We start from the raw sequence: 24,566 nt of genomic DNA, 5'->3' as shown, positions 1-24,566 counted from the left end.
GAAGACTCGACCAAAGGAGATACGTGCACCCTTTGCCAAGAACTGCAATGGTAACAATAAATAAATAAATAAATAAATAAATAAATAAATAAATAAATAAATAAATAAATACGTGATTTTCTCATTTTCTTCTATGGCAATGTAAGTGACGCTGCTGTTAAGCCTAATCCCTCTAATTTTCCTTTCTCCTCACAACAGTCCTGGCAATGGCAGTTTTCCATGCGTAATGCCGCGTAAGTTGCTTACGAACACACGCAGTCTGATTTAGGGGTACAACGTTTTCATTAGGCTCTAATAAGATTACCTCAACGAAAATTGGAGCCCGATTATGTAAAATACAACTGTACTACAAGGATTAAGCTACAGGCGCGCAAAGGGAGGACATAAAATGCGGACGAAACAGTAGGCGCAGCGAGCGTCGTGATAGAGACACAACGGGACGCGGTATATACAATGGGATTCCCTGTCTGCGCGCACAGAAATGGCTTTTAGTCTACAATCCCTAGGCTGATTGCCGTGGTGATCGCCGAACTTGCCCCTGCAAGGTTAAGATAATAGAAAACGCTGGCAAGTGCAGGGCAGCCCAAGGGAATGAAATGAAATGACCAAAAGAAAAGCGGTAAGGGAAGTTGGAGTCCTTCGTACCTTCTAGGTGTGAAACATAACCGGACCGCCCTTTCCCAAACGGAGACAGCCGCCTGCTGCGAGGGGCACTCGAACAGCAGTTCCTGTCGGCGTCGGTGGTATAGTGGTTAGCATAGCTGCCTTCCAAGCAGTTGACCCGGGTGCGATTCCCGGCCGACGCACGTGTTTTTTTTGTTTCGTTGGTTGTACTTTTTGTTTGTGAATATATGATGATAAGGTTCCAGTGAGTGTTTGTGTTCGGTACACTGGCGGTTGAATTATCGTTTCTTTTTGCATTTTAGAGCCGACCAGTGAAAACCAGCCGATGAAGAGTTCTTCTGCAGCTTGTACGCAACCTTCAAAGCGATGTCATCTGGCAATGCGAGGAACTAAAGATGATCACTGATAAGTGTCTGCCAGTAACGATGGCCTTTGACGACCACTGAGTACGCAGCAAACCGATGCCAGAGAAAATTTCGGCTCCGGGTGGAACAGCAGCGGTCAATGCTTCCGTACCTTTACTTGTTCCCGCCTGCATTTTTCAAAAAATTATTCGCACTGTACGGTAGGGTTGAGGATACGGGCCAGTTGGTTGGACATGACCGTGACTGCCCCAGCAAAAGGAAAGACTGGAAGAGCCCAGAACACGGCTAAGGGGCTACTTGGGGCTTAGGGTTAATCGGGGCAAGGTGCAACAAAAATTTGAAAATGGTGAGTACTTTTTTTATTTCACTCGATACCATAAAACGTCAACGCAGGAACGTTATTCCGGGTACAAGGTACGTGCCACATAAATATGGACGTATTAATACGATTGTGCAAAAGTTTATTTTAAAAAAAATAAAAATGCACCAAATGACTCATTTTACCCAACCGGCGGGGCAGAACGAGACGCGACGGGGGGAAGAACGAGACAGTTTGAAAAAAATTCAGCCCTTCAGTTATTGCCGTAGAAGCACTTGAAATTCACTTTGTGAGTCTCCACGCAGTCGTCATGAGCCCAGTCATTGCATTCCAAGCACCGAATCCAGACTGAACCCGGGCTGTACTGCTTCAAAAGGTCTTCTCATTCCAGGGTGTCACTGGATTGCCTCATTGGTGGGTTCTTTAAAGGTCTTACCAGGCTGGCGGGCTGCCTCTGGTCTTCTGAACACACCCTGCCATAGATACCTGCGGCTCTAGCATGGCCGGTTCAGTCAGCCACTCCTTGCGGATATTGGTTTTCTCTGGGTTAGGACACAGCCATAACATGTGCTCTTGATTGATCGGCACGTTGCATACCTCGCCCATTGTTTGAAAGTGTTTATGCCGCCCTTGAACATGTATACTTCGTCAGGGATGAGTAGTGCTTGCCTTTGCGTCAGCCGAACGGTGGTTTGCTGCTCCCTGGGTAATTTATTGTGTGGAGAAGTATATTTACGTCTGCTGCCTGCGTATTCTTTCAGTTGCAGTTTTGGTGCCATCACGGACTTCTGTGTTTGTCTTCCGTTGGCAGGTGCCCAGAAAAGCGCTTCGCTGCGAGCAGGTTTGCTCTTTTGTTATCTGTTTTCTTCCAAACCTGTGTTTCCCTGTACCCAGTGTGCCCCTATCGTGATTTAAAGGCGCTTAAGTTCTTTCAAAGCCGGTTTCAAAATAACGCCTTGTGTCAAAAGGGCGCAGACTTTCTTGGTGTCAGTGTGCATGTTAGTAAGAGTATGCTGTGTTGAGGCCACCCTGACCAAATCATTAACGGAGCAACAGCAAGACGGGGTAACTTGAGCCCTGTAAGGGGCGCGGGATCACGGTCTCTTCAGCTGAAGAAGTTGAATTCATGCCCAACCCTCCAACCTTTGTAAATAAAGGCTCATTACCACTACTACTATATTTGCCACTACTGCCATACCACATTTCCATCCTATGCAAGTCTAGCAGCTCACGCGTACAGTGTGAGACCATTCACTGAAGGCCCTTTTGCTGCCTCTTCTGCAGCTTCTACGTCTCACAGTAAATAAGGAGAGCACACGTATCTCGTTCTGTGAAAATTCCAGAACTGAAAGGCGATCCTCAACAAGAGCCGGAGAGCGAGGGCGCCGAGATACGGCCGCAAACGGACCGCAGAGATACTCAACTCGCCAGAAAGCTTTGATTGCGACGCTTTTCCCGTGGCCCAAATGTAGCGATTTCTAACTCTCCCTTCCCCAATTAAACTCCACCCCGTACTTCTTAATAAAGTCGACTTCTACTAGGTCTACTTAAAGGAACAAGGTGGCGCACTGTATTTGGTTGCAGATTTGACCTAGCTTACAGAGCATGATCGCATCTGCACCGCAAAAAGAAAAGAGCCTCGGGCTCTATCTATTTCATCCGCTGAAATAACCCTACAGTGCCACTTCGCAGACCGAGGAATGTCAAGAAAGAGTACGTGATTTCAATGTGACCATATGAGCTATGCGGCATATAATACGCGTTTATTGTGGATGGCAATGCAGGGAAAAATAAGGCGGAGCTCACCCGTCAAGCCTTAAAGCAGCTGTCAACTCGTAGCCATAATTTTTGCTCCCTTTAATCTCCCCCCAATCAATATATTATCCATGACATTGCTTGGTGTCTTCAATACAAAACAAAGCAGGTTCGGATGGGCTAGATTCACTTTTTTTTTTCCAAGCCCACATTTCCGCTAGACCAAGCTCGCCACGTGTGCGGATGTTTCCTATAGTATCAAGCACCCCGCTGAGCCATATGAATGGCGTCCCTTCTCAACATTCCCAGACAAAATTTATTAACAAGACGCTTGCCGATGCCGCTCTCAGCCCTCACATTTTTTCGCAACGAATTCACCAGGGGGAGCCCCCATCCCCTCGTTGCCCGCACTCTTCAACGGAATCTATCGCGGAACTAAACCTTTTAATCCTGCAGTGTGCTGCATTAGAAGATAATAGCTATATTCTCCAAAGTCCACTCCCACATGGTTCGTCGCCAAATAATCCCCCACACCACGCCCCCCTATTTCTCACCGCGGTCGGCAGTTTTTTCCTTGAGAGTGGTCTGGCACGAGTAGTGTGAGACGGCGTGCACAGCCAGCTCGATACCTCAAACTCGACCATTAGTTCCTCCATTCAAAGCTGCATACATGTCCCTTGAAGAGATTCAGGAAATGTTTGCTGGGCCACTCGCAGCTGCGATTCCTCAGCGTTCGAGAAATATAGGTTATTGTTCTTCCTATACGCAGAGAACAGTATTATAAAAGTGCCAATCGCAGAAATGTGTATTGCCTGCCATGTTGTGCAGCCACACAGAGGTTAGCGCTCTCGATTCCGTACTCAGTGGCTGTAATTGTGAACAGTGCAGAAATCCCCCTATCGCCATAAAGCACATTCCTGTACCTGGACTGAGGCGAACTCACCACACCGAGTGACGGCTCAACCGCCGCCGTTTGCTCTATTAAATGTTTATTCTCTCTTTTTTTTTTGTTTTTTTTTTTTTTGAGCGACGCAGCACATCTGGACTCCCTGCTGCAATTAAACTTGGCGATCAACTGTTCCCTCCATTGAATCAATCGCCAGGGGCGAAAACACCCAAAACTCTCACCCGAAAGGCAGACACATGTTACAGACTATGCGAACTTCTAATGAAAGATCTTGTCCTTATTGAAAGAGCAAAGGATAAACTTGTAACGTGTAGACTTAAACCTGTGCATGCAAGCCTGAAGCGGTAAAATCACACAGGGCTGCTATTGGGTTAGGTTCGTTGCTTGAGAACGCGCCGTAAAATCTATGGATGTGTTGATAGGATGCTGCTTATGTAGTAACGTGCTAGTCGGATACAATGTAAAATAATTTACACCCTCAAGGAGAATTTGTACTTTTTATAACTTACCCATTACAGGATGCAAAAAACAAAATAAAACACCAATCAACGCTTGTTTTGTCGAATATAATAGCCTTATACACTAGGGGAAACACTATAACACACCCTTTTAGAGGGTGTCTCATCGTTGGTTACACCTTTGAATGAGATGTGTAAGGGTGTTATTGATAGACCGAAAAGGTGTAAATCATTTTACTTTGGAGGCGCTATCACAAAGTGTAATTGTGGTGGTCTAAATTATTCCGAAACCCAGCCCTACAGCACACCAAGTGCACTTAAGTTGGTGTCTTAAAACCGGTATGGCAGAATAAACCTGGCACTAAATATCCTTGCAGACACGCGGGGTATAAACCAGGCGCAGTTGGTCCTAAATTCGCTTGGAATGCCACACCTCCACTGGTGGCAATTTTCCATTTCAATTTTAGTCTCATCTTGGTTGCGGCCCCCATTTTACTCTTCTCAATCCTTCCCACCTAGATTCTGACTTCTGTGGTTCCACTCTTGTTCTGCCATCCCGCCTTCCAAACATCCTTGACTCCCGAGGCACCACTGGTCTTTCGGCAGCATTCGTTGGCAGCGTGGCGACCGCTGACCTATTTCTCTAGCTTCCATCTTGGCGCCCTCCCCTTAACAGATAGGCACGCCGAAAATACTCCTTACAAGACGAGGCCTGGTAAGCACCGCATTCGTCGGCGTCGGTGGTATAGTGTTCAACCGTCTCGGGTTTTTTGCATGGGTAACATGTTTTCTTGGAGTGTTGGGATGGGGTTTTCTTTTGGGATGTGCTTCAGCGCACATTAAAGAAGGACTTCCCCCTGGATGCCTACGGGATCAGGTTTCTACCCATTCAAAGCGAGGATGGGGTACCATATGACCTCGTCATGGTTCTGGCCCTGCACGGCATTTGGAAATCGCGCATGGCCATCCGCCATCGCGACATCGATGCCAAACGGTCCAAAGAGTACTTTTCTGCGTCTGTTCGTCTGATTATTGAAGTGTGGAGGGCTCAGCCCGAGCCTCCGGAATGGTTGCCCGTGTTTGAAACATTAACAAACATGAAACAATTTTAGCCATTACTCTGTTAGTCAAGTGCTGGCTAGCGTTTTTAAGAGTGTAGTGTTTTGTTTGGGTGTGTCAAAGTATGGCAATAAAGAAAAAAAAAAAGTCGGTGGTATAGTGGTTAGCATAGCTGCCTTCCAAGCAGTTGACCCGGGTTCGATTCACGGCCGACGCATGCTTTCTTTTGCTTTTCGGTGGTTAAGATTTTATTCTGTGACGGGATGTAGAAAATGCGCGCCAGGATTTCGCTTCAATTTCCCCTTGTTTATGTGGAGTTCGCGCAACTTGCTTGAGACCATGCCACAGAATTCCGTGTGCTCTAAGAGAGCCAAAATTACAAAAGAAGAAAAAAAGGACATAAGATGCGCGGTGTGGTTTTCGCGCGAATAGAGAACAATGAATCAGTACCAACTTCCCAACTGACAGGTATTCTTCATGCCACACAATGTAGCACAATTCATAACGCACCGATATCGAGTCTTAGAAGCTTGCCGACGTAAAATGTGAATAAAGTCAGGCGCACGCTTTCTCAGATGGTAAGCGTGTAGCTGGCTGCCACACGGATATATGCTGGCACGCGTTCACAGCTGCAATACACTGTGATGTGTCCGAAAAAAACTCGTGCTTTTTTGTCCTTGTTTAACGGGGCTGAGTATTTGCGCGTCTTTCAACCTACATACTATAGGGTTTTGGGAGAGAAAATGACCATATCGTTTTTTAAAAACTAAAGCATCATTGTGCACAGTAGGATGAATTTGCCCTGTTTTAAAGAGAAGCTTTGTATGTATCTCTCATGGCGTATGTCACGTCGAACACACACTGCAGCACAGACAACGTTCTTTTACGATGATGATCGGGGGTAAAGCGCTTCCCGTGGTCGGAGTTGCACTTCGGTCCCTCGCGATATGAAGCGGACGTCTATCCGATTGCAGCATTACGACACACTCGAAGCACTTTTGACTGTGATAGTGGGACGTGGACGTGCAAAATAACAGAGAGCAGTCATGCACTCCTGTATGTAACAATGACACTGGATGATTGCGAAGACTTCTTCGAGCGAAATCAAATTGCGAAGGGTCAGTTCACTGCGACCAAAGTCTAAACTACGTGCGAGTTAGTCAAACATGAACTAGTCCAAGTCAATCGTCTGGGAGTGAAAGTACACACTCATATGCCAACAAAGGAAGCCCTCGCGAGAAAGCTTTGCGTTCAACTATCGTCGTCGTTAAAAAGAGGGGAGCATGCTTTTTGTGCTCTATACACACCTGCAACCCATCGATATTTTCATTCTTGGATCGTTTTGCTTGAATGCGACGTCCCAAACTGCCAGCGTTGATAGTTTCAAACCTTGACTGTAATGGCCATATTGCAAGATTCACATTACAAACGTTATTTCTACTTGAGTGTATAAACAATCCCTGCTGTTTTAATTTGAGCTGAAACTCACAAACAGCTGAAATGCATACAGGGCAGATAGAGATCAGAATGGTTATGCGTAAGCACGAGATATGTGAGGCAGAACAAAGACCGCGCAGCTCAAAATACAGATGTACAATCCTGTATTTGTCCCGAAATGCCTATAGCGGCGCCAGAATCATCACCAATGCTTTGTGCGCGACAGCATGCGTGCCTATCCCATCAGTTCCAGGTGCCATTGCGACTTCTAGGATCCCTGCCTTGTTCTGCCTCCACGTTTTCCAAGCATCACTGGCTCCTTCTAGCGCTGCTTGAGTTCCGGCAGAGCTCGTTCCGGGCCTGCCGACCACTGACCTATTTCAATAGCTTCCTTCTAGCGCCCTCCTCTCAGCAGATGGACACGCCAAAGATACGCCATACAAGATGCGCTCCGGGAAATATCCGGACCGGCGGCGTCGGTGGTATAGTGGTTAGCATAGCTGCCTTCCAAGCAGTTGACCCGGGTTCGATTCCCGGCCGACGCACGATTTTGTTATTTTTTCGTTCTTGGTTAGTAATTAAACAAATATGCGGGTTTCGCGTGCGAAGCTAACTCTCAGCTGTAAGGCGAGCCGTAGTGTAGGGGTCTCCGGATCAATTTCGACCATGTGGGGCTCTTTAACGTGCGCTGAAATTAAAATACACGCAAGTTTTCGCTATTGGCCTCCATCAGAACAGCCACCACCGCGGCCGTCACCGTACCCGCGTCCTTGGGCTTCAAAGCACGACGTCTTAGCCACCACGGTGTATAGTGGGCCGCTCGAGGCTTTGTCCTTAAACAATCAGTGCAGCCGTGTCGATCGAGTGCGCTGCTCCGGTAGAAACTGCGACGTTAATTTCGGTATTCCCTGATATGAAAATCAATTTCGCCCGTGAAAGCTGAGTGAGCAGGAGAATCCGGAACCATCAACTCATCCGAATGGTAGGCGCCCAAGCAAATGATGCGTACCTCAGATTCACTGGCCCATTTCCTCAGTTATGCTACCCGCATCAAACACAAAATAATGCGCTTGGTTAATGTATCGTGAACTGCACGGCATTCAAGAATGGGAATTGCATTAAAAGTAAAATAAAGAAGAGTAAATACCTGAACGGGCTCACTTAGGATAATACGGAATGTTGTATGTTTAAGCACAAATGGCGGCAATACCGCAGCTTCACTGAAACGATGCCTTCTCTAATCCCTAAATTTTTTTTGTCTGAAAACGTAGCGTTTCCCGGAACAATGCCTACTCATTGCAAGCGAAGCTTAGTGCGTCGCAGAACAGTGTACCTAAACAACGGATGCAGCTGGCCTCAGACGTCCAACGAAAATAGACCGAAATATCTAGGAAGCGTTGTTTACTTGTGCGCGGAGAAACGACAACTCGCTGGAAATTTGTCTGCGTTGAGCCAGCTGTGCCGACACCCAGGTGTACAGTTAAGTCTATCAGAACGTCACGATGCAGAGATACGGCGAACCAAGCGATATTCCGTTCTGAGACAGAAAATTCCCAGCCCTTCCGGTATACGATGCAGAACGACAACAGAACACTTTGGTATGCTTAAAAGATACCAAACCACCCCAATTTATCAAAACAATATTCCGAATTGAGATGAAGGAGCATCCTATAGTAACAAAATCACATATATTTGGGGAAAGCCTCAATGCTGCGCTTGAACCCAGGACAGTCGCGCTAAAACCTGCTAAATCTCGTAGTCTATTAACGTTGAACAACGCGTTTGTAGCAAATGTTCAGCAGAATAGAAGGGGAGTTCCAAGCCAATCAGTAGGCGGCACTGGTGTCGCGAAGTAAATGCCGTGCTTACTCATGCGTGGGAAGAGAATCTAGCGCGAACAGAACGTGTAAATTTGGGAGGGGGATTGTCAAGTAGCAGCTGTAGTATATCCCCTTTCCCCTTAGGAGCCTTTCGACATGCTCAGATACTGGTACACAAACAAACGGCAACGTCAATCTACGGAAGGTTGCAGAAGATCTCGCCACAAGATTCCTGGCAGCGCAACTGTGACGAGCTGGTCTATTATGAGTTAGTTTGTAATAACACAAAAAAACATCAACTTTGTGGTATACGTGAAATTACAGTTCGGAAAGTACGTAGCGGAAGATAATATGACTGCGGGCTAGGAAACAGACAGTAAACCCTCACTATAACCAAGATCACGGGGCAGGAAACTGGTCTTGTCAGAAGGGATGCTTCGTTTAAAGCAGTCGAAATTACTTCCAAGACTAGCCGCAACCGTTTTTAATCGTTTCGCGAAAAGACAGACAGAGAGTCTGCCTACGCTTGTCATGTGGCTTAAGATTTGGCTGTGAAAGGTTGCAGCTGCGAGGTGGTGGTAAGTTCGAGCGAGACGGCGACAGTGTCAGCGTTTAGTTATCGTCGGGGCTGGACTGAACTCTTTTGTTTTTGTTTTCTTGCTTGGGTATAAACATACAGAGACAAGACTTTAGTTGAGTAAGGTACAGTTGGAGCTTAGAAAAAGGAATAAACAGATGGTACGGAGCTCAAGGGTGGACGCAAAACGAAGTACAGGGCCCCAGACGCAGCATAACCGTTTTTTGCGCCTTCATCAGCTCACAGTGATCTTGCAGTGACCAGCTGGTCAATGTCGCCTCCCATGTCTCGGTAGAAGTTGAATACGTAATGTTTCAGTTATCCATTGAGCATCGCCTTGCACATGGCTAGATTGCGTGGAAGAGGGTAGATATTTCCCAGTGTTTCGCACAGCTTTGAATTCCCTTCGGATGTTTCTGACCAGACATTTATGCCCATCTAGATTTGTGGGTATACTGATGTTTACGATACGATTAGTATCGTTGCTATCGGGAGATAAAAGTCTATTTAACCGAACAAACTCGTGTTTCGTCTTCGTGGCATGTTTAACATATATACACCCGGCGTCAAACGTTTCTGGGAGGCGATTTAGAAACTCCCAGTGGACTTCTCTGGCGCCTGGCCAAGCTCCCGCTATTCGCGTGGTAAAGATGCTCGAAGTGGGATGATTTGCTTGTGGAGGCAATTTCATCTGTCCACAGAGAAATTGACTTCAATTTTGGAAATGGCGCCCCCAAAACTTTTAACGCTAGTTGTACGTGTGGTGTTTGCTTATGCAGTATTTTTTATCATCTGCACGTTATGCTGCCACGCATATACAGCGAGACTTAAGGATAAACATTTCAGACCCAACCTGGCTCATTTAGATCACGTGGCAATAAAATAAAAGCGGTCGGTGGAGTGTGCCCTGCCCTACTCCCCTCTTCGTTAAAGTTCCCCGGCCTAATGTGGTAGCTGTCAATAAGGTACCTAAAGTCTGGTTTTATCACAGCTGGTGGTTGTTATAATAAGTATTTTATTACGAAAAGCAGTAACATAAAGTAGCGTGAAAGAACCTGTGTCTCTTTTGAGGACAGCAGTCTCATCGAAGCTCTAGGGAAGCCAAGAATTAAACAGAAATAAATAATTTTATAAATTATAAGACAACACTATAAAAAAAAGAAACTATAACCGGAAACAGATATACAATATAACGTAATTCTAAAATTTCAAATAAAAATACTAAATAAACGTAGGCATTCGTTAGGGGGAAACGGTAGGCAGAGGATGCCCGATTTGCCGACTTCCATCGGCGGCGTGAGTAAGGTGCGGTAGGCTTCACACTTCAAGCACTTCAAACACACTTCAAACACTGTAGGTGGTATCCTGCAACGTGCGGGAAACAATGCTCGGTGGTGTTCGCGAGCAGCAGCGGCCTTGTTGCAGCAGGGAACAAATGCGAAGTCACCGTCGACGAGCCGAGCTTGATGAGCAGGGAACAAGCAGGCGGGTATATTGCCCGGAGTGAGCGAAATCCTTCTCGGTGGCCTCACGCAACTGGGAGCTCACAGCACAGGGTCCAAAGTCAGGGTAGACGGGCCAGCGTGGGCGAAGTTCTCAACGAGAGCCGGAGAATAACGTCGGAACACTACGTCCGGCAGCAACAGAACTGACCCAACGCACAGCTGGTCGCCTTCGCACACCACGCGCGTGCGGCTCTTATTTTCCTCCATGCGTGCGCGTTGACCTGTTTTTCACTTCTCCTCGCATATACGGCGCCGTCGCAAGAGCGGACCGCCGGCCTTTGGCGTATGCGACGAGATGCGCTGCGAAACTGTCCTTGACCGTCGGCGTCGGTGGTATAGTGGTTAGCATAGCTGCCTTCCAAGCAGTTGACCCGGGTTCGATTCCCGGCCGACGCATCTTTTTTCTTTTTGTACTTACCGCAGCTACATTAAAATTTTATATATACATGGCTAACGAACCGGGTTAGTCGTTGGTTGTTCTCCTTGGGACTTTATAGTGATTTTAACAACGCTTTGTTGGCAGCTTTCAACGAACTTACAATTATATGTTCCGTAGAATCAGTAACTGCGCTTATTCAAGAAATACGTTTCAATAACCAGGTCATCAACATTATAATCAGACAACCTCTTTTCATTGATGTATGTAGGTCGTAAGTATATAAGTATCACGCAATGGATCGTGTTACTACCAATTTATTGAGCTTTTGCTGTTGCGAAAATTACTGCTTTAGGCACGAAAACCTTTCTTTAACAAACTGGAGTCTCGGAGCCTTGTACCACTTGCGCCTAGCTAGGGAAACCTTTATAGCTGATGGTCTGTATACATTCGGGGCCAAGCACTTCTAAACCAGCTAAATGTGGCTAGATGGCCCCATGGCCAAAGGTAGATAGTCATATATTGCAGTTTAACCAGCTGTGGGAGTTTTAAAGACGATAGTCTTTCTTGGGCTACTTAAACCCAGATATGTTGGTCTGTCTGTATGTCTGTCCGTTTGTCTGTCTGTGACTCGATTCAGCCACCCGGCCAAAACAAAACAATGCCTGCGCAATAGTCTTATATAGTCACAGCTAAATCTACCCGTCTATGTCCGGTGTAATGTTCATACTTGTCAACATTGTCGAATAAGAACAAGACATTACGCAAATATGAGACAAAAAATCAATACAGAAGTGATATTTGCAGTGTTCCTTTATGAAAAAATCAAACATGCTTGACTTTTGCGAAATTAAATACTTCATCAACTGCAGAAAAAGAATTCACTCCGCCGTCGCCTGCTGTCGCCCGCGCCACTACAGCTTCTGACGCCATTTTAAGAAATCAACAGGCAACAGTTACGAAAGGTTCCACTAGGTAGGTTCCACGTTCTGCTTGCAACGCACGTGGAGTAGGGAAACGCGGTTCTATAAACGTTGAAGTAGGGCGCCTTGATTCACGCGCGTCTTCGCCGTACGACCATGGCATCGAGACACCCGGTTTGGAGCAGTGGAACGCGGGAAATTTAAAATGATTTAAGCAAACCTTTGGCGCCTTTACCTTGGGACTAGCGCGACGCAAGAGGAACAACATGAGAGGTGAGCGGGAAAGCGAAGGGAGGCATTTACTTGGCAAAAGTCAATAAAGACTATCGTCTTTTGACGACATTTGCAACGAAAGAAGCAGATACGCGGCCAATTTTTTTTTGTTCCAATTGATGATGGTGGTGGTGGTTGCCTTGAACTGGTTGGTACGTGCCTACCACGGGGATTGACCAGGGACCCAGCGTTGATTATGCTCGAGCTTAAAGGACAAAAAAATTCTCGTTTTACGGGAGTCTTTCTACGTGCTTTCAAGGCAGAATTTGGCCATTATCATTAACAACTGCTTTATTGCTAGAACGCATTTAAGGCTTTTTCTTCGCCTACGTTTTCTTTTTCTTTTGGCACGAAAGAATTCAAAGCAATTTTTTTTATACACTGTGGTTGCATCTCTTTTTCGCTTTCACCCGCCGTGGTGACTCAGTGCGTTCCAATTTACCGTTTAGACAGCTTCGTTGCCGTCTTCGCGGACAGTACGCCATGTTAAGCCCCGTTCCAATTCGAACGAAGCAGTCAACGAAGACTGCTTCGAGGAGACAGCATCGAAGTCAGCAACGATGCAGGCTACCTTCCTGTCTAAACTGAAAAGCGACGCCAGCGCCACCTTTTTGCGTTTTTATGTTGAACCAAAAGCACTTGTTCCTTTATTTAAATATTTAGTAAAAGTTACTAGTCATGAAGGTGACTTTGCCTAGTTTTTAAATTACGTAACGTTTGTAATAACAACGGTAATCTTAGTTACAAAACTTGCGGCTTGCTCATCTCAACATGTCTGCAACGACGCTGTCGTCTGCTGGTCGTCTGCGCTGGTGTTGCGTTTGCGACCGAGGCGCCATTCCAATTTCATTCTTTTCGACGTCTAGTTAGACTGCTTCGTAGACTGTCTACCAAGCTGTCTGCGAATTGGAACGCAGCATAAGTCTTGCTGAGCACAACAACACGGGTTCGATTTCCGGCCGCGGAGGCCGCTTTTCTGATGGAGACGAAAAGCAAAAACGCCGATGTGTACGAGATTTCGGTGCACGTTAGAGATCCCCAGTTGGTCGAAATAAATCCAAAGCCCTCCACTACGGCGCGCCTCATCACCTTCGTTGCATCGGTGCGTTAAACCCTAAATCAATAAAGAAAAAAACAGCCTCAGAAGCAGGGTGAGTTCCTATATGCTTTACGCATGTTTTCTCGTCGCTTCATGATACTTTTTAATGAGGACACTGTAGCTGCCTAGTTAGTACATGCGAGCGCGATGGAAATCGGTACCATTATCTGCTGCTGATATCTTGAACAGGGTTGATAAAGCTCTGAGCAGTGCCCCAAAAAAAGCGGTAGTGATGTCACGAGCAAGCCATCAATGCGTTTTATCGCTAAAAGATGCCGTAAAGAGAGCAACAACACGCGTTTCTGATCGCGCGTATAGTTTCTACGCGTCAAACAGCGGCGGGTTAAGTCGAGAGTGATAGCTGCGAGAGGCAATATAATGAGCACCACTGTATAGCATTCCGCTGCCCTTTGGATGATGTTACGCCCAGTAGGAAATGCCAGCAGAGCGACGTGAAAACATGTCAGCTATAGGGTGGCGGGGAAGTGCAAAGAACGCAGCATAACGCCACCTTGTACCAACTAGCCCAACTTTCTGCCTCCGTCCGGATAAGCTACAGTAATATTGACTCACTATGCTCAATACCAACTTGTACAAATTTTTACATTATTCAGTTACGCTGGAATCGTCTTATTCTCGATATCAACTTCGCCAACTTCCCGTCTTGTGCGGTTAAGCTCCAACCACCTGACCCAATTTCCTGTTTTCTCATATATTTTTTCTGCGTTGTGTCTCACAAGCATTTACAGTTCAGCGTATCTTGGTGATATGAATGTACCAGCGACAGTGGACTGATTAGCTCGATATCGGCTAAACGAAGCAGCTCTGAAGGGCAGCAGGCCGAACATTAATCTGTGAAAAGCAATGTGCGCGTTTGTTTTTCGACCCATGTTTGCACTACGAAGTTCGTTGTTCCGTAGAGGATACGCTGCAAGCCGGAATCTGCATCTCTTTATTAACTCCTAAAGTTATACAAAACGAGCGCGAAGTTCGCTAAGTAGAAACGAATATTCTCTTTAACAAGGGTACACGCAAAAAAGAAAAGCAGAGCGCCGATCACGCTTTCTGAACCTCCTCCCTGCACATGCAAATCTTCTGCCACCTGCTGTTCGGCAAGCACTTCGTCTGGTTGCTGTATCTGTCCAGCCGCTGCACCAAGTCCACACGCTTCTCCCACGAGGACTCGTTGAGCAGGACACCGTAAACCTCGAAGTGCGCCATCGGCACCGTGGAGATCACGACTCGGAGCACGACTTTTCCAGCCACCCGACCACCAAGGACAGACGCCTCATTGACGGCGTCAAGCTCCCAGTTGACGCACTTTCCCGGGAAGTTTAACCGCGCGAGGGCATTTATGTAGGCGACGGCGTAGCGGCTGAACGACAGGGACACCTTGGAAGTGTCGAGCTTGTCCCTTGCGTCCAGGCATGCGCAGAACTCGAGTCCAATAAACGCGTCCGCGCAGGTCCTCTCCGACGGGATTCTGCCGAACAAGTTTAGGCCCTTGTCGGTAGGCAAAGAATGGAGATCGGGCAGGCCGGACAGGGAGAGCAGCGTCGCGTGGAGATCGTAATGGGTGATCAGGCGACGCTGGTTGACCTGCAGTTGAGTGGCAGCTTTCGGGTGGGCCGCTAGAAATCGTTCTGGCAGCGCCAAAAAACAGAAAGGATTCTTGTCTTCGTAGCGACCGATCTCGGCCATCCTGTAAGGACCGATGCGGGGACCGTGGTCGCTCAGGAACAGAAGCGCCGTATCGTTTAGGACGCCGGCAGTGTAAAGTTCCCGAAGGAAGGACGCGAGCATTGCATCCAGTATCTTTAGTCCCTTCATGTGATTGTGCGTCAGGTCGGACAGCCATACGAAGGAGAACATTGATCTGCCGCGGTTATACTTTAGCACGTCCTTTAGGTAATCGATGAACACTGCCGTCTTCAAGCGAGAGCCGGCGCAGTATCTATCATCGCCGTTTCCGTCCAGCAGCCGTAGAACAGGGACGGGATAGTAGTCAGCCGGTGGGGCACTCAGGAATCCGGTAAAGTTCGGGTACGTGAACAGGCTGTAGTGCGGCATCTCTTCGAGGTAGAGCGTCCTGTAACCTTTTCGCCTGTACGGAGTCCAGAGTAACGGGAAATCGTCGAACGAGCCCAGCCGCGTGTACAGACTCTCGGCCTCAGCGGCGGACAGGCCAGTTAGCAAAGGCATCAGGTTGGGGAAGGAACTGTCGCCGACCTTGTTCAAGCCAACAAACTCGAAGGCGTTCAGTTCCTCGACTAGGTACCTACGTGTCTCCTCCATGTGACGGTGGAAGTTCATACGCGACGTCGAGTCTATGCCCAGAATGAGGACGCTCAATGAGGCGCTGTTTTGTCGAGGAACTTGGCGTTGTCTCAAGTCGACTGGGTGGCGTCGCCGAGGGATAAGGAAATGTTCAGTGAACAGAGGCTTCCCGCTAGCCTGGCACGATACCTCCACAAACTCCCCGTTCAATGTCCTATTAAAGTGGAGGGGCGTTGCCTGTCCGAACGAAATGGTGGCGTCAGGAACGGTTGCGTGGATGTCTCGAAACACTTCGCGGTATTGGCAGCTGAATTCTTGCTCGGAAACATTGTAGCCGCGTCTCAGAGCCCCTGTGTCCAGAATTACTCGGTCCAGTTTTTGGATGAGGACCGTGGGTGTGCGGGAGGCGCAGGCGTTTTGGTACGGTGCGTCCTTGATGAACGCCCTCTTGATGGTCCAGTGGTGGGGGTCGTACAGCGGCATGGAACAGCCCAGAGTCTCCAGGAGGTGTCCCTTGGAATGCAGCGTCATGTTCCTTAGCACGGGTCTAAGAAAGCGCACTTCTAACACGATGACTTTGTAGACAGATAGGAGACAGATGAGGAACAAAAATGTTTTCTTTGTAAACCGTCGCACTAAGGGGGAGAACATGGTCTGATTTGGTGCCAGAGCTGTGGCCCACACCCACTCAGAGGGATTGGCCAGGAAGAGTGCACTTAACCAGGTGTAGATTTAGGATTTTCTAGATGCGACTGTTTTGGGTTACCTGCCACCCGGGGGCTACGGCGTGCCATGGCTACGTCAACGGCGCCCAGTGGAATAAACGAGTGGGGGTTTTGTTTAAGGCGATATGTACTTCCTCCACAAATTAGTTTGTTTTACAAATACATGTTCGTTCCCGGTTCGCGGAGGAAGGCCTAAAAGACATCGAGGGGGGGAGGGGGGCGGCGGGGGTCCACAGGGCCACCGCTGGAGGTGAGGGGGTTTTCCCTGAATATTGTAGTGACGGGTACGACGGCCCACAAGAAATTACTCGAAAGGAAGGAATACACAAGGAATGGTATCCGCAATTAAAGAGTGAAAACTTGGTTCCTTGGTAACCTCGAATTATAGCACACACCCACGTGGGGGATTGACAAAGAAGCTGTCTGTAAAGTTTGGGCGGGGGGCAGCTTTATTTTAAACAGAAAATCAAGTCAGAATAAAAGTATTGAAATCGTCTTGGAAGTCTTGCAAATCTTGGAACAATCGAGCAAAAAATGATCGATACAGAAAGAGCTATCTTGCGGGGCAGCCAACCTGTCGCCGCAACAAAGGAATGAAAGGGGGGGGGGGGAAACAAACATCTCCGTGGCAAACTCCCATGAATGAAGCACCCAGGAAAAGGTTAACTGTACTAAATAACAGAATATTAAGCCGATTAAAAGTATTTTCAAGGTGCGTGGCTCACGTCGAGGAAGAGCTGCGGCAATTTAGGAGCAAGTGTTCCATGGTTTCCTGAGCTTTGCAGAAAGTACGGTGAGCAGACGAAGTCTCAACAGATATGCGTAGATAAAAAGTAAAAATTACGCCCACCTCCCCTCGCGGGAACCCTGGTGTGATGCGATGCTGAGGGGGGTTTAAGCGCAAGCAGAGAGCAACCGTCGACCGAAAGGCCGCCGGAGAGCGGCACACCGGTTATATGCGCAGCGCGCCCGAAGGAGAGGAGACCGCGGAAGAGAGAGTACTGCACATGCGCCGGCGCCAGTGCGTCTTCCGCGGCTATGACGCAACACAATCCAATTTTAATCCAATCCAATCCAAATCCAATCCAAGCCAAGCCAAGGCAATCCATTCGAATCCAGTACAATGCCCCTCGCGAGAGAGGGACATCGGAGAGGAGAGGGGGTGAGCGGTGGAGAGCGCAGCTCGCGTGGCGAGGAAAATGGGGGAGGGGCGGACGACAACAACGCCGACGACGCTGCATGGACAAGGCGAGTGAATGAGATGCAGTCGCATCTAAAATGATGATTATAATGATTTTGCATGGAATATTTGTGAGCGTTACCTCGCATTTACACGAATCACAGAAGTTTGGCTTCCGTAAATGATAGAGGTGAATGTAAGCAGGACATTAACGGGGGGAGTCTCACATGATGACGATTATGACGCCGTCAAAGTTTTGACACGTACCCACAAGGGGGAGAGTTGGCCTGGGCTAAATTAATTATTGTAATTCGATAGGACTTTAAAATACAAATTTATTTCCTGAAAGCATAAGGCCGTGAAATTAATGTTGGCTATGACTAAAATCCCAATTATCTATAAATACGCAACCTTTAACTATTCAAACGATTAACAGCAGATAGGTAAGCTTGAATGCAATTTTAAACATTCCTTTTTGTGTACCCCAGATTTGCTGCCCTAATAGATAATATAAGTGGAACCGATAGGTTTCACCCTATACACTCAACTTAGTGGCTCCTTCAAAAGCAGGTGCCTAGCTGCCGAGAAGCGGCAACAGGTAAGAAAAAAAATGTTCATGAAAATTCAGCATTATTCTTCTTTGCTTGTTTTTTTCTACCGCTATTTATTACTTTTACATAAGTGCACAGCAGTAAATAGAGGGATTTCCCAATGGTTGAACGAGAGGCTAATAAGTATACCTTGACAACACGTTTTGAATTGGCCTCATAACAATTAAGCGGTACACGAAACCATCCGCATTATGTCATTTTCCTCCTTCCTAACTATTTTTTAATACATCTATTTGCACTAGTTTGTATATATCTTTCACGTGCTTTGAATGACCAGTTGGAAAATGGTGCTATAAAAAACAAATTATTTTGTTAGCTTACGTTTTTTATTAGATGCGACTGCATCTCATTCACTCGCCTTTTCCCTCCATACGGCGTTGTTGTTGTCCGTCCACACCCCTACCCCATTCTCCTCGCCGCGCAAGCTGTGCTCTCCGCCGCTCACCCCCTCTCCTCTCCGATAGCGAACACTCTCTCGCGATGGGCATTGGATTGGATTCGATTGGCTTGGCTTGGCTTGGCTAGGATTGGATTGGATTTGGATTGGATTGGATTAAAGTGGATTGAGTTGGATTGTGTTGCGTCATAGCAGCGCCACGTTGCGTCATAGCCGCGGCAGAGGGTTCACGGCACGTTTCACGCGATGGGAGGATCAACCTAACGGAAACAACAACGGAACCCCCTATGCGTCGCATCACAGGGGTTCCCGCGAGGGGAGGTGGGAGAAATTTTTTTATACTCGTTTCTTTCTACACTTTTACTCGTAAACGCGAATTGAATTTTCTTGCCAGCACCAGCATGAAATTCAGCAGAATATGTTGTCATGACTCTGCCTCAGTGGAAGTTGATGAGCATCTTTGTTTACCATACTTTCAAAAGTGGAAAAAAAATTAGACTGCATCCTTTAAAAGTCGAAGTGGTTGGTTTAGATTCTGCTGTTTGCCGTCGTTGTGTTTCTCGTAGTTTCCCCAACTGGTTGACGCCCCCCCCCCCTCTGAGAACAAGAAACGCACCACAAAAAATCCAAAATAACTTCATCACACACATCAAGGGCTTTGTAAACGCACAGATTGCATAAGAGTAGATAGCAAAATACGTAATGAACGTGAGTGGTGTAATGTACTCCAGCCGTTTCTTGAAAGTTAGCGTGCTAAACCGGAGAATGGCTCTAAGCAGTTGACTTGTGTCACCTTCGTATACGTTCTGTTACGAGCGCTGTTACCACATGTTCTGATAATGAAGCAGCCATCCCACCTGCTCCCAGCCCTAAGGTAAGTTAGGCTAGGCTACGTTGAGATTGCGGCTATAAGCTACTGTGCTATCCCTAAAAAATTACTCCCACCTCCACTCGCGGGAACTCCTGTGTAGATTCGAAGCATAGGGGGTTGCGTTGTTGTTTCCGTTAGGTTGATTCTCCCATCGCGTGAAACGTGCCGTGAACCCCCTGCCGCGGCTATGACGCAACGTGACGCGGCTATGACGCAACACAATCCAACACAATCCACTTTAATCCAATCCAATCCAAATCCAAATCCAATCCAAGCCAAGCCAAGCCAATCCAATCGAATCCAATCCAATGCACCCCGCGAGAGAGTGTTCGCTATCGGAGAGGAGAGGTGGTGAGCGGCGGAGAGCGCAGCTCGCGCGGCGAGGAGAATTGGGGAGGGGTGTGTACGGACAACGACAACGCCGTATGGAGGAACAAGGCTAGTGAATTAGATGCCGTCGCATCTAAAATCACAAAGAATCAGTTTCAGTGTATCATTTATAACTAAATACAGGAACACGGCAAAACAGTTACTTCGAGTGCCTTACGTGTTACAACTGCTGGTCGCTCCAAAAAAAATAACGGGATGGAATGTGGCCCAGACGTTATCCATACTCAAATCTTGACGTCCTTTAAAGTTTACTCGATCTGACGCGGAGGCTAAGTGGCTAAGGCGTTGTGCGGCTGCGCCCAAGAGCGCGGGTTGAATGGCAAAAGCGGTGGCTGCCTTGCAGACGTATACGGCGAGAACCGAAAACGCTCCTGTGTCGAGATTTAGGCGCACGCTACAGATCCCCAGGTGGTCAAAATTAATCCGGAGCCCTCCACTACAGCGCGTCTCACAGGCCATGTGGTGTTTCGGCGCGTTAAACCACACAATCAATAAATCCAGCGGAAGCGCAGTGGCTATGGCGCTTGCAGCTGAGCACAAGGGCACGGGCTTGACGCTGGCAGTACCGATCGTTTTCGTAAAGAAGGCAAAAAAAAAAAAGCGGCAACGCCCGGGCTTAAAAATTGGGGCCCTCATTATTGAAACTCTTGCAGTCAATAGCATTTCGTAGCTATCCACTACCAAGCCCATTGTCACCTTGGCGTAGCTTCGTTGCGCCAAACATAAATTTAAGCACTCGTTCGAAGACTGTGAGTACTTTTTACTAGCTTTTCCTTTAAAGTGAAGCTTTATATGGCGAGAGGAAAGAAATATCTGGTGGTCCTGTGTGCGCAGAAACCTCCTCCGGCACATTCGATAAGCAAACACGAATAAACCAGGTTCGAGAGGAGTTGCAAAGGTGGAGGGTGTGGCCGAGCTTCTCTCTATCGCAGCGGAGACGTGTACATGCGACCTACTACGTGGAGTACACATCAAGGTTGAACGGCTGGCAGGGGCGGCAGGCGGTGAAAGACAGGCAGCTTACGGTCAGCCATGCCCCGAGCCGAAACTGGAATGAAAAAATACCACAATAACGTAACACATTATGGGAAAGACTTTAATGGACTACGCGCGTGTGAAACAGCCGAAAGTTACAGCTCCGCTGATCAACCGTGTGTTGGAAGTGCATGAGCACTTTCTCTTTTATTTTGTTTGTTTGCGCGGTTCATCTTTGCCACTCGTAACTCCTTCCGTTTTTTTTTTCAAACTTTTCCTCTACTTATCTCTATTTCCAAACGTGACAACTTTGAAGCGTAGTTTTAGAAATAACTCAATAAATTGTTCATGCTAAATCTTTGCCGCGCGGTTTTGTTGCCCTTTTAAAATCTGTTTTAAGGTATTCCTACTATGAGTCATCTACCCGTCCAAGCAGAACACGTGGGGGCTCACCGTTCATCTATGCGGGAATACATATTTCACGCATCGCATGCGACACCGCGTTCTGCGTCTGCCATAGGCATCGGTTTCACAGTTTACCGTGTGGTTGCCATACCATCAGCTTCCTCTGAAGACATCTGCGTGTTGCTGGCCAAAAACGTTCTAGTTTGGACCTTTTGACCAGCCCCTCGCAGGTAAAATTCCTACCTTACTTCCCCTTAATCTACCTTTATGAGCCTGAATTCGTCTTAATTCCTCTTAATTAACCTCAACCAACCTTAATCCATCTCAACCTAATCCACCATAACGCGCCCCAACTCACGTTGTTGGTTATTAATACATCACTAATCAATATTCTATCCTTTCTAGTTTGATCCACCACAATGCCAAGCTACCAATAATCGCGATCAAGCATTCAGCAATCATTCACTACTCCGATAAATATTATTCATACGTTATGCACGCCTGGCATGCTTTGCCTCACTTCTGGCCTACCATTGCTCATTTGGGTTTTTCCGTCAGCCGTGTCGACATCGAGGTCGTTCGGGCTCAATCTTCCATTTAGACGTATAAGGTTTTCGCCTTAACAGCCGTGAAGTCAGAAAAAGCACTCACGTGGGCCGGCAATGAAACTCGGTATAATAGCCGAGGAGCCGAAGAAAACAGACTTGCGTCGACCGGGAATCGAACCTGGGTCATGGTGATGTCCATGTAACGGCTGTCCTTCGTTGAGTCACCCTCTGGGCTCTTATCTCTAGCTCGCCGACCTCGTTTCAAAGAGCACCCAACCAAGATGGGCTCACTTCATCTTTACGGGCTCTAGCTTTAGTCAAAATTGTCGCTACGTTCGTGGTATCGCCACAAAAGCAATGCTGTTCTTTGAGAAGGCACAGAAGTGCTCCTTTGAGCTATAACCTCGTATGGCAAGGCAGGCAGAAGTGCACAGGCTTTAGCACCTGAGTGGTGCTGTTGGCCGCCGCACAGCGCAGGAATGCCTTTGTACTTTTCTCCGCCTCTTCCATCATCGCTACGACGACAGCGGCGCATTTCATTCGGCAGGAGACTCAATGCCGTCATCAGTTCAATGCCGCCCGATCTTCGAAACGTTTCTTCTGGTAGCCCGGGCTTCTGTATGAAATGTGTGACACTACGTGTAAAAGACATTTTTTAGCTGAAGAATACTGTTTATTCATAGTTCGAACCGAGAAGCTTGCTTTAATAGTATGGGTTTTACTGTAAAGTTCTTTGTGATATGCAGGTTTGTTCCATTTTGTGCAAGTTTTCTTGCAGTAACCATCGAAGAGGTTGAGCATTCGGCTCACCCGTCACATTTTATCTACACGCTTTCCGCCCACTATTGAAGTGTTTGAGTACATCAGAAGTAATGGAAGGTGATTTTTTCGAAGTCAGTTTTATGAAAGGCACATCTGTTTCATCGCGGTTGCTTCGCTGAACACTCCATCGAAATGACCTCTCCCGTTTCGTAGAATATCCTGTCTCTTTTGATGAACGTTTCGTAGGCTGGCAGGCAATGCGAATAGCTCCCAAAACATTTTCCGTTCTGTTTCGACGCGTGGAGTGCCTAAAGCATGGAAGGGTTTATAATTCAAGCCGCATTAAAATGTGTTCCTGAAGCACAAGTTCTCGTTACTGCCACTTTCCAGGACGACTATCAGCAGCGCCAAGCCAGACAGACCTGTTCTGTGTGACGCTTCCGAAACCCGTGTTAACTTTACTTACTTAAGTTACCTTCTTTAACGCGGATAATAATTAAGAGCCCCGTGGCGCAGAAAAGTCGGTTACGTCGGCAGTTTCAGCCATGAACAGAAATACCCAAAGGCACCTTGCGGTGCATGCCGAAAACCTCGGGATCCTGGGGTACTGCTCCAGCATATGGCATGCGAGCCCAGAGCGGAAAGGTTTCACCGTTCGCGGACGCTCCTCGGGGGTACGTTGAGCTCAGAGCTGGGGTGCAATACGCCATTCTGTGCGCTGACTCTTCAAACACGTGTGGTGAATGCGATGTCGGGTTACTGTAACGGGAAAGCTACCGAAGGTTCCTCAGCCCCGAATGCAATAAAGGCATCGTGTTCTACGCTTAGAGGTGAATATTAGGCGTCTTCCAAGTTTCTCCTCCCATTTTAAAATTCCTGGAGCCCTACTTCTAACGGTTCAAAGTGATGTGTAAACTAAAGCAAGCCACGTAACAGCGTGTAAGGCCAGTGTATGGCTTTGGAACCTTCGGACATAAATGACACATATTCAACCATGTGAAATGTAATGGAGAATCCTTCCTCCTATAATGAACATATATAGACTGATGACGATGATGGTTGTGAAGGTATATTTACATTTACGTAAAGCCTTACGACGGGAGAATAGGCGTGTATTTACAAATATAATTCATTTATGGCTACATAGCTAAAAAGTCAACTACCCTCTGTCGAAATAACAACGATGCGGAAACTCGAAGATTTATAAATTCAAATAAACACAAACGGAGCAACCCAGAAGCGCGCTTACCCGCATCGCAAATACACATACGATATTTTTTATTGGCAAGTATCACTGCACTGATACTGTGTTCTCTTGTGCTTTACTAATACGGGCATACCATGGCTTTCAAAAGCGCTCAACCATCGTCGTCGTTAGATAGGGGGGGGGGGGTCTTCTTCAGTCTAATTTTGCACGTCTCCACTCCTTTTCAAATCTAAGCTGCATTAACCCTGCCGTAATGGCGCAATCAAATCAAATAGACGTATGCACCATAACGCGACGGACCCAGGTTCGATTTCTACGATTGGAAGCGTTTTCATTTTCATTTCACCAACGGTTGTCATCATCGTTTTAGAAAGTTGGCTTTCCTGCAGTGCGTTTTGGGTGGGCTAGCGACACCATCAGTGAGAATCTGAAAGCTTCGCTTTATATTTCTCGCTGAGTTCGTGAAAGCGATGCTTTTGGAATTACGGTCGGCTGCTCGGAGTGTCAGCAACTTGTAAAAAAATCAAATTGTGCGAGGAAATGACACAACTAAGGGTTGGTGAAAATGCTGCGTCTTTTAATTTGCAATAATTACAAAACAGATGTCACCAAAGATTGCTATGATAAAACTTATCAGAAGCTTTTTTAGCATATTTTTCTATTGCTGCTCGCAATGTTACATGACTAGCGAATAGTTGTTTAGGCATTAGGTTCTTTTTTT

The 24,566-nt window shown here is 47.1% G+C and overlaps 1 protein-coding gene and 3 non-coding genes across 4 annotated transcripts; 3 read left to right on the top strand and 1 right to left on the bottom strand.

Annotated features, from left to right (window-relative positions):
- Positions 1-734: 734 nt before the first annotated feature.
- Positions 735-806, top strand: Trnag-ucc (transfer RNA glycine (anticodon UCC)). The gene has a single exon. It is a non-coding gene; the product is annotated as a tRNA-Gly (tRNA).
- A 6,591-nt stretch (positions 807-7,397) lies between these two features.
- Positions 7,398-7,469, top strand: Trnag-ucc (transfer RNA glycine (anticodon UCC)). Its single transcript has one exon. It is a non-coding gene; the product is annotated as a tRNA-Gly (tRNA).
- A 3,681-nt stretch (positions 7,470-11,150) lies between these two features.
- On the top strand, positions 11,151-11,222 carry Trnag-ucc (transfer RNA glycine (anticodon UCC)). Its single transcript has one exon. It is a non-coding gene; the product is annotated as a tRNA-Gly (tRNA).
- Positions 11,223-14,553: 3,331 nt separating this feature from the next.
- Positions 14,554-16,305, bottom strand: LOC144143177 (uncharacterized). The gene has a single exon (XM_077674976.1). The coding sequence runs from the start codon at positions 16,303-16,305 to the stop codon at positions 14,554-14,556; it is 1,752 nt and encodes a 583-aa protein (XP_077531102.1).
- Between the last annotated feature and the right edge of the window lie 8,261 nt (positions 16,306-24,566).

The sequence above is a fragment of the Haemaphysalis longicornis genome, unplaced genomic scaffold, assembly GCF_048455015.1.
Source record: "Haemaphysalis longicornis isolate Haplotype H1 unplaced genomic scaffold, Haemaphysalis longicornis Haplotype H1 scaffold_6, whole genome shotgun sequence".
NCBI lineage: Eukaryota > Metazoa > Arthropoda > Arachnida > Ixodida > Ixodidae > Haemaphysalis > Haemaphysalis longicornis.
Note: the sequence above shows the minus strand (reverse complement) of the source record. Positions and strands in the feature narration are given on the sequence as shown.

Coding starts and splice junctions, on each gene's coding strand:
- LOC144143177 (XM_077674976.1), bottom strand. CDS start 16,305: ATGACGCTGCATTCCAAGGGACACCTCCTGGAGACTCTGGGCTGTTCC.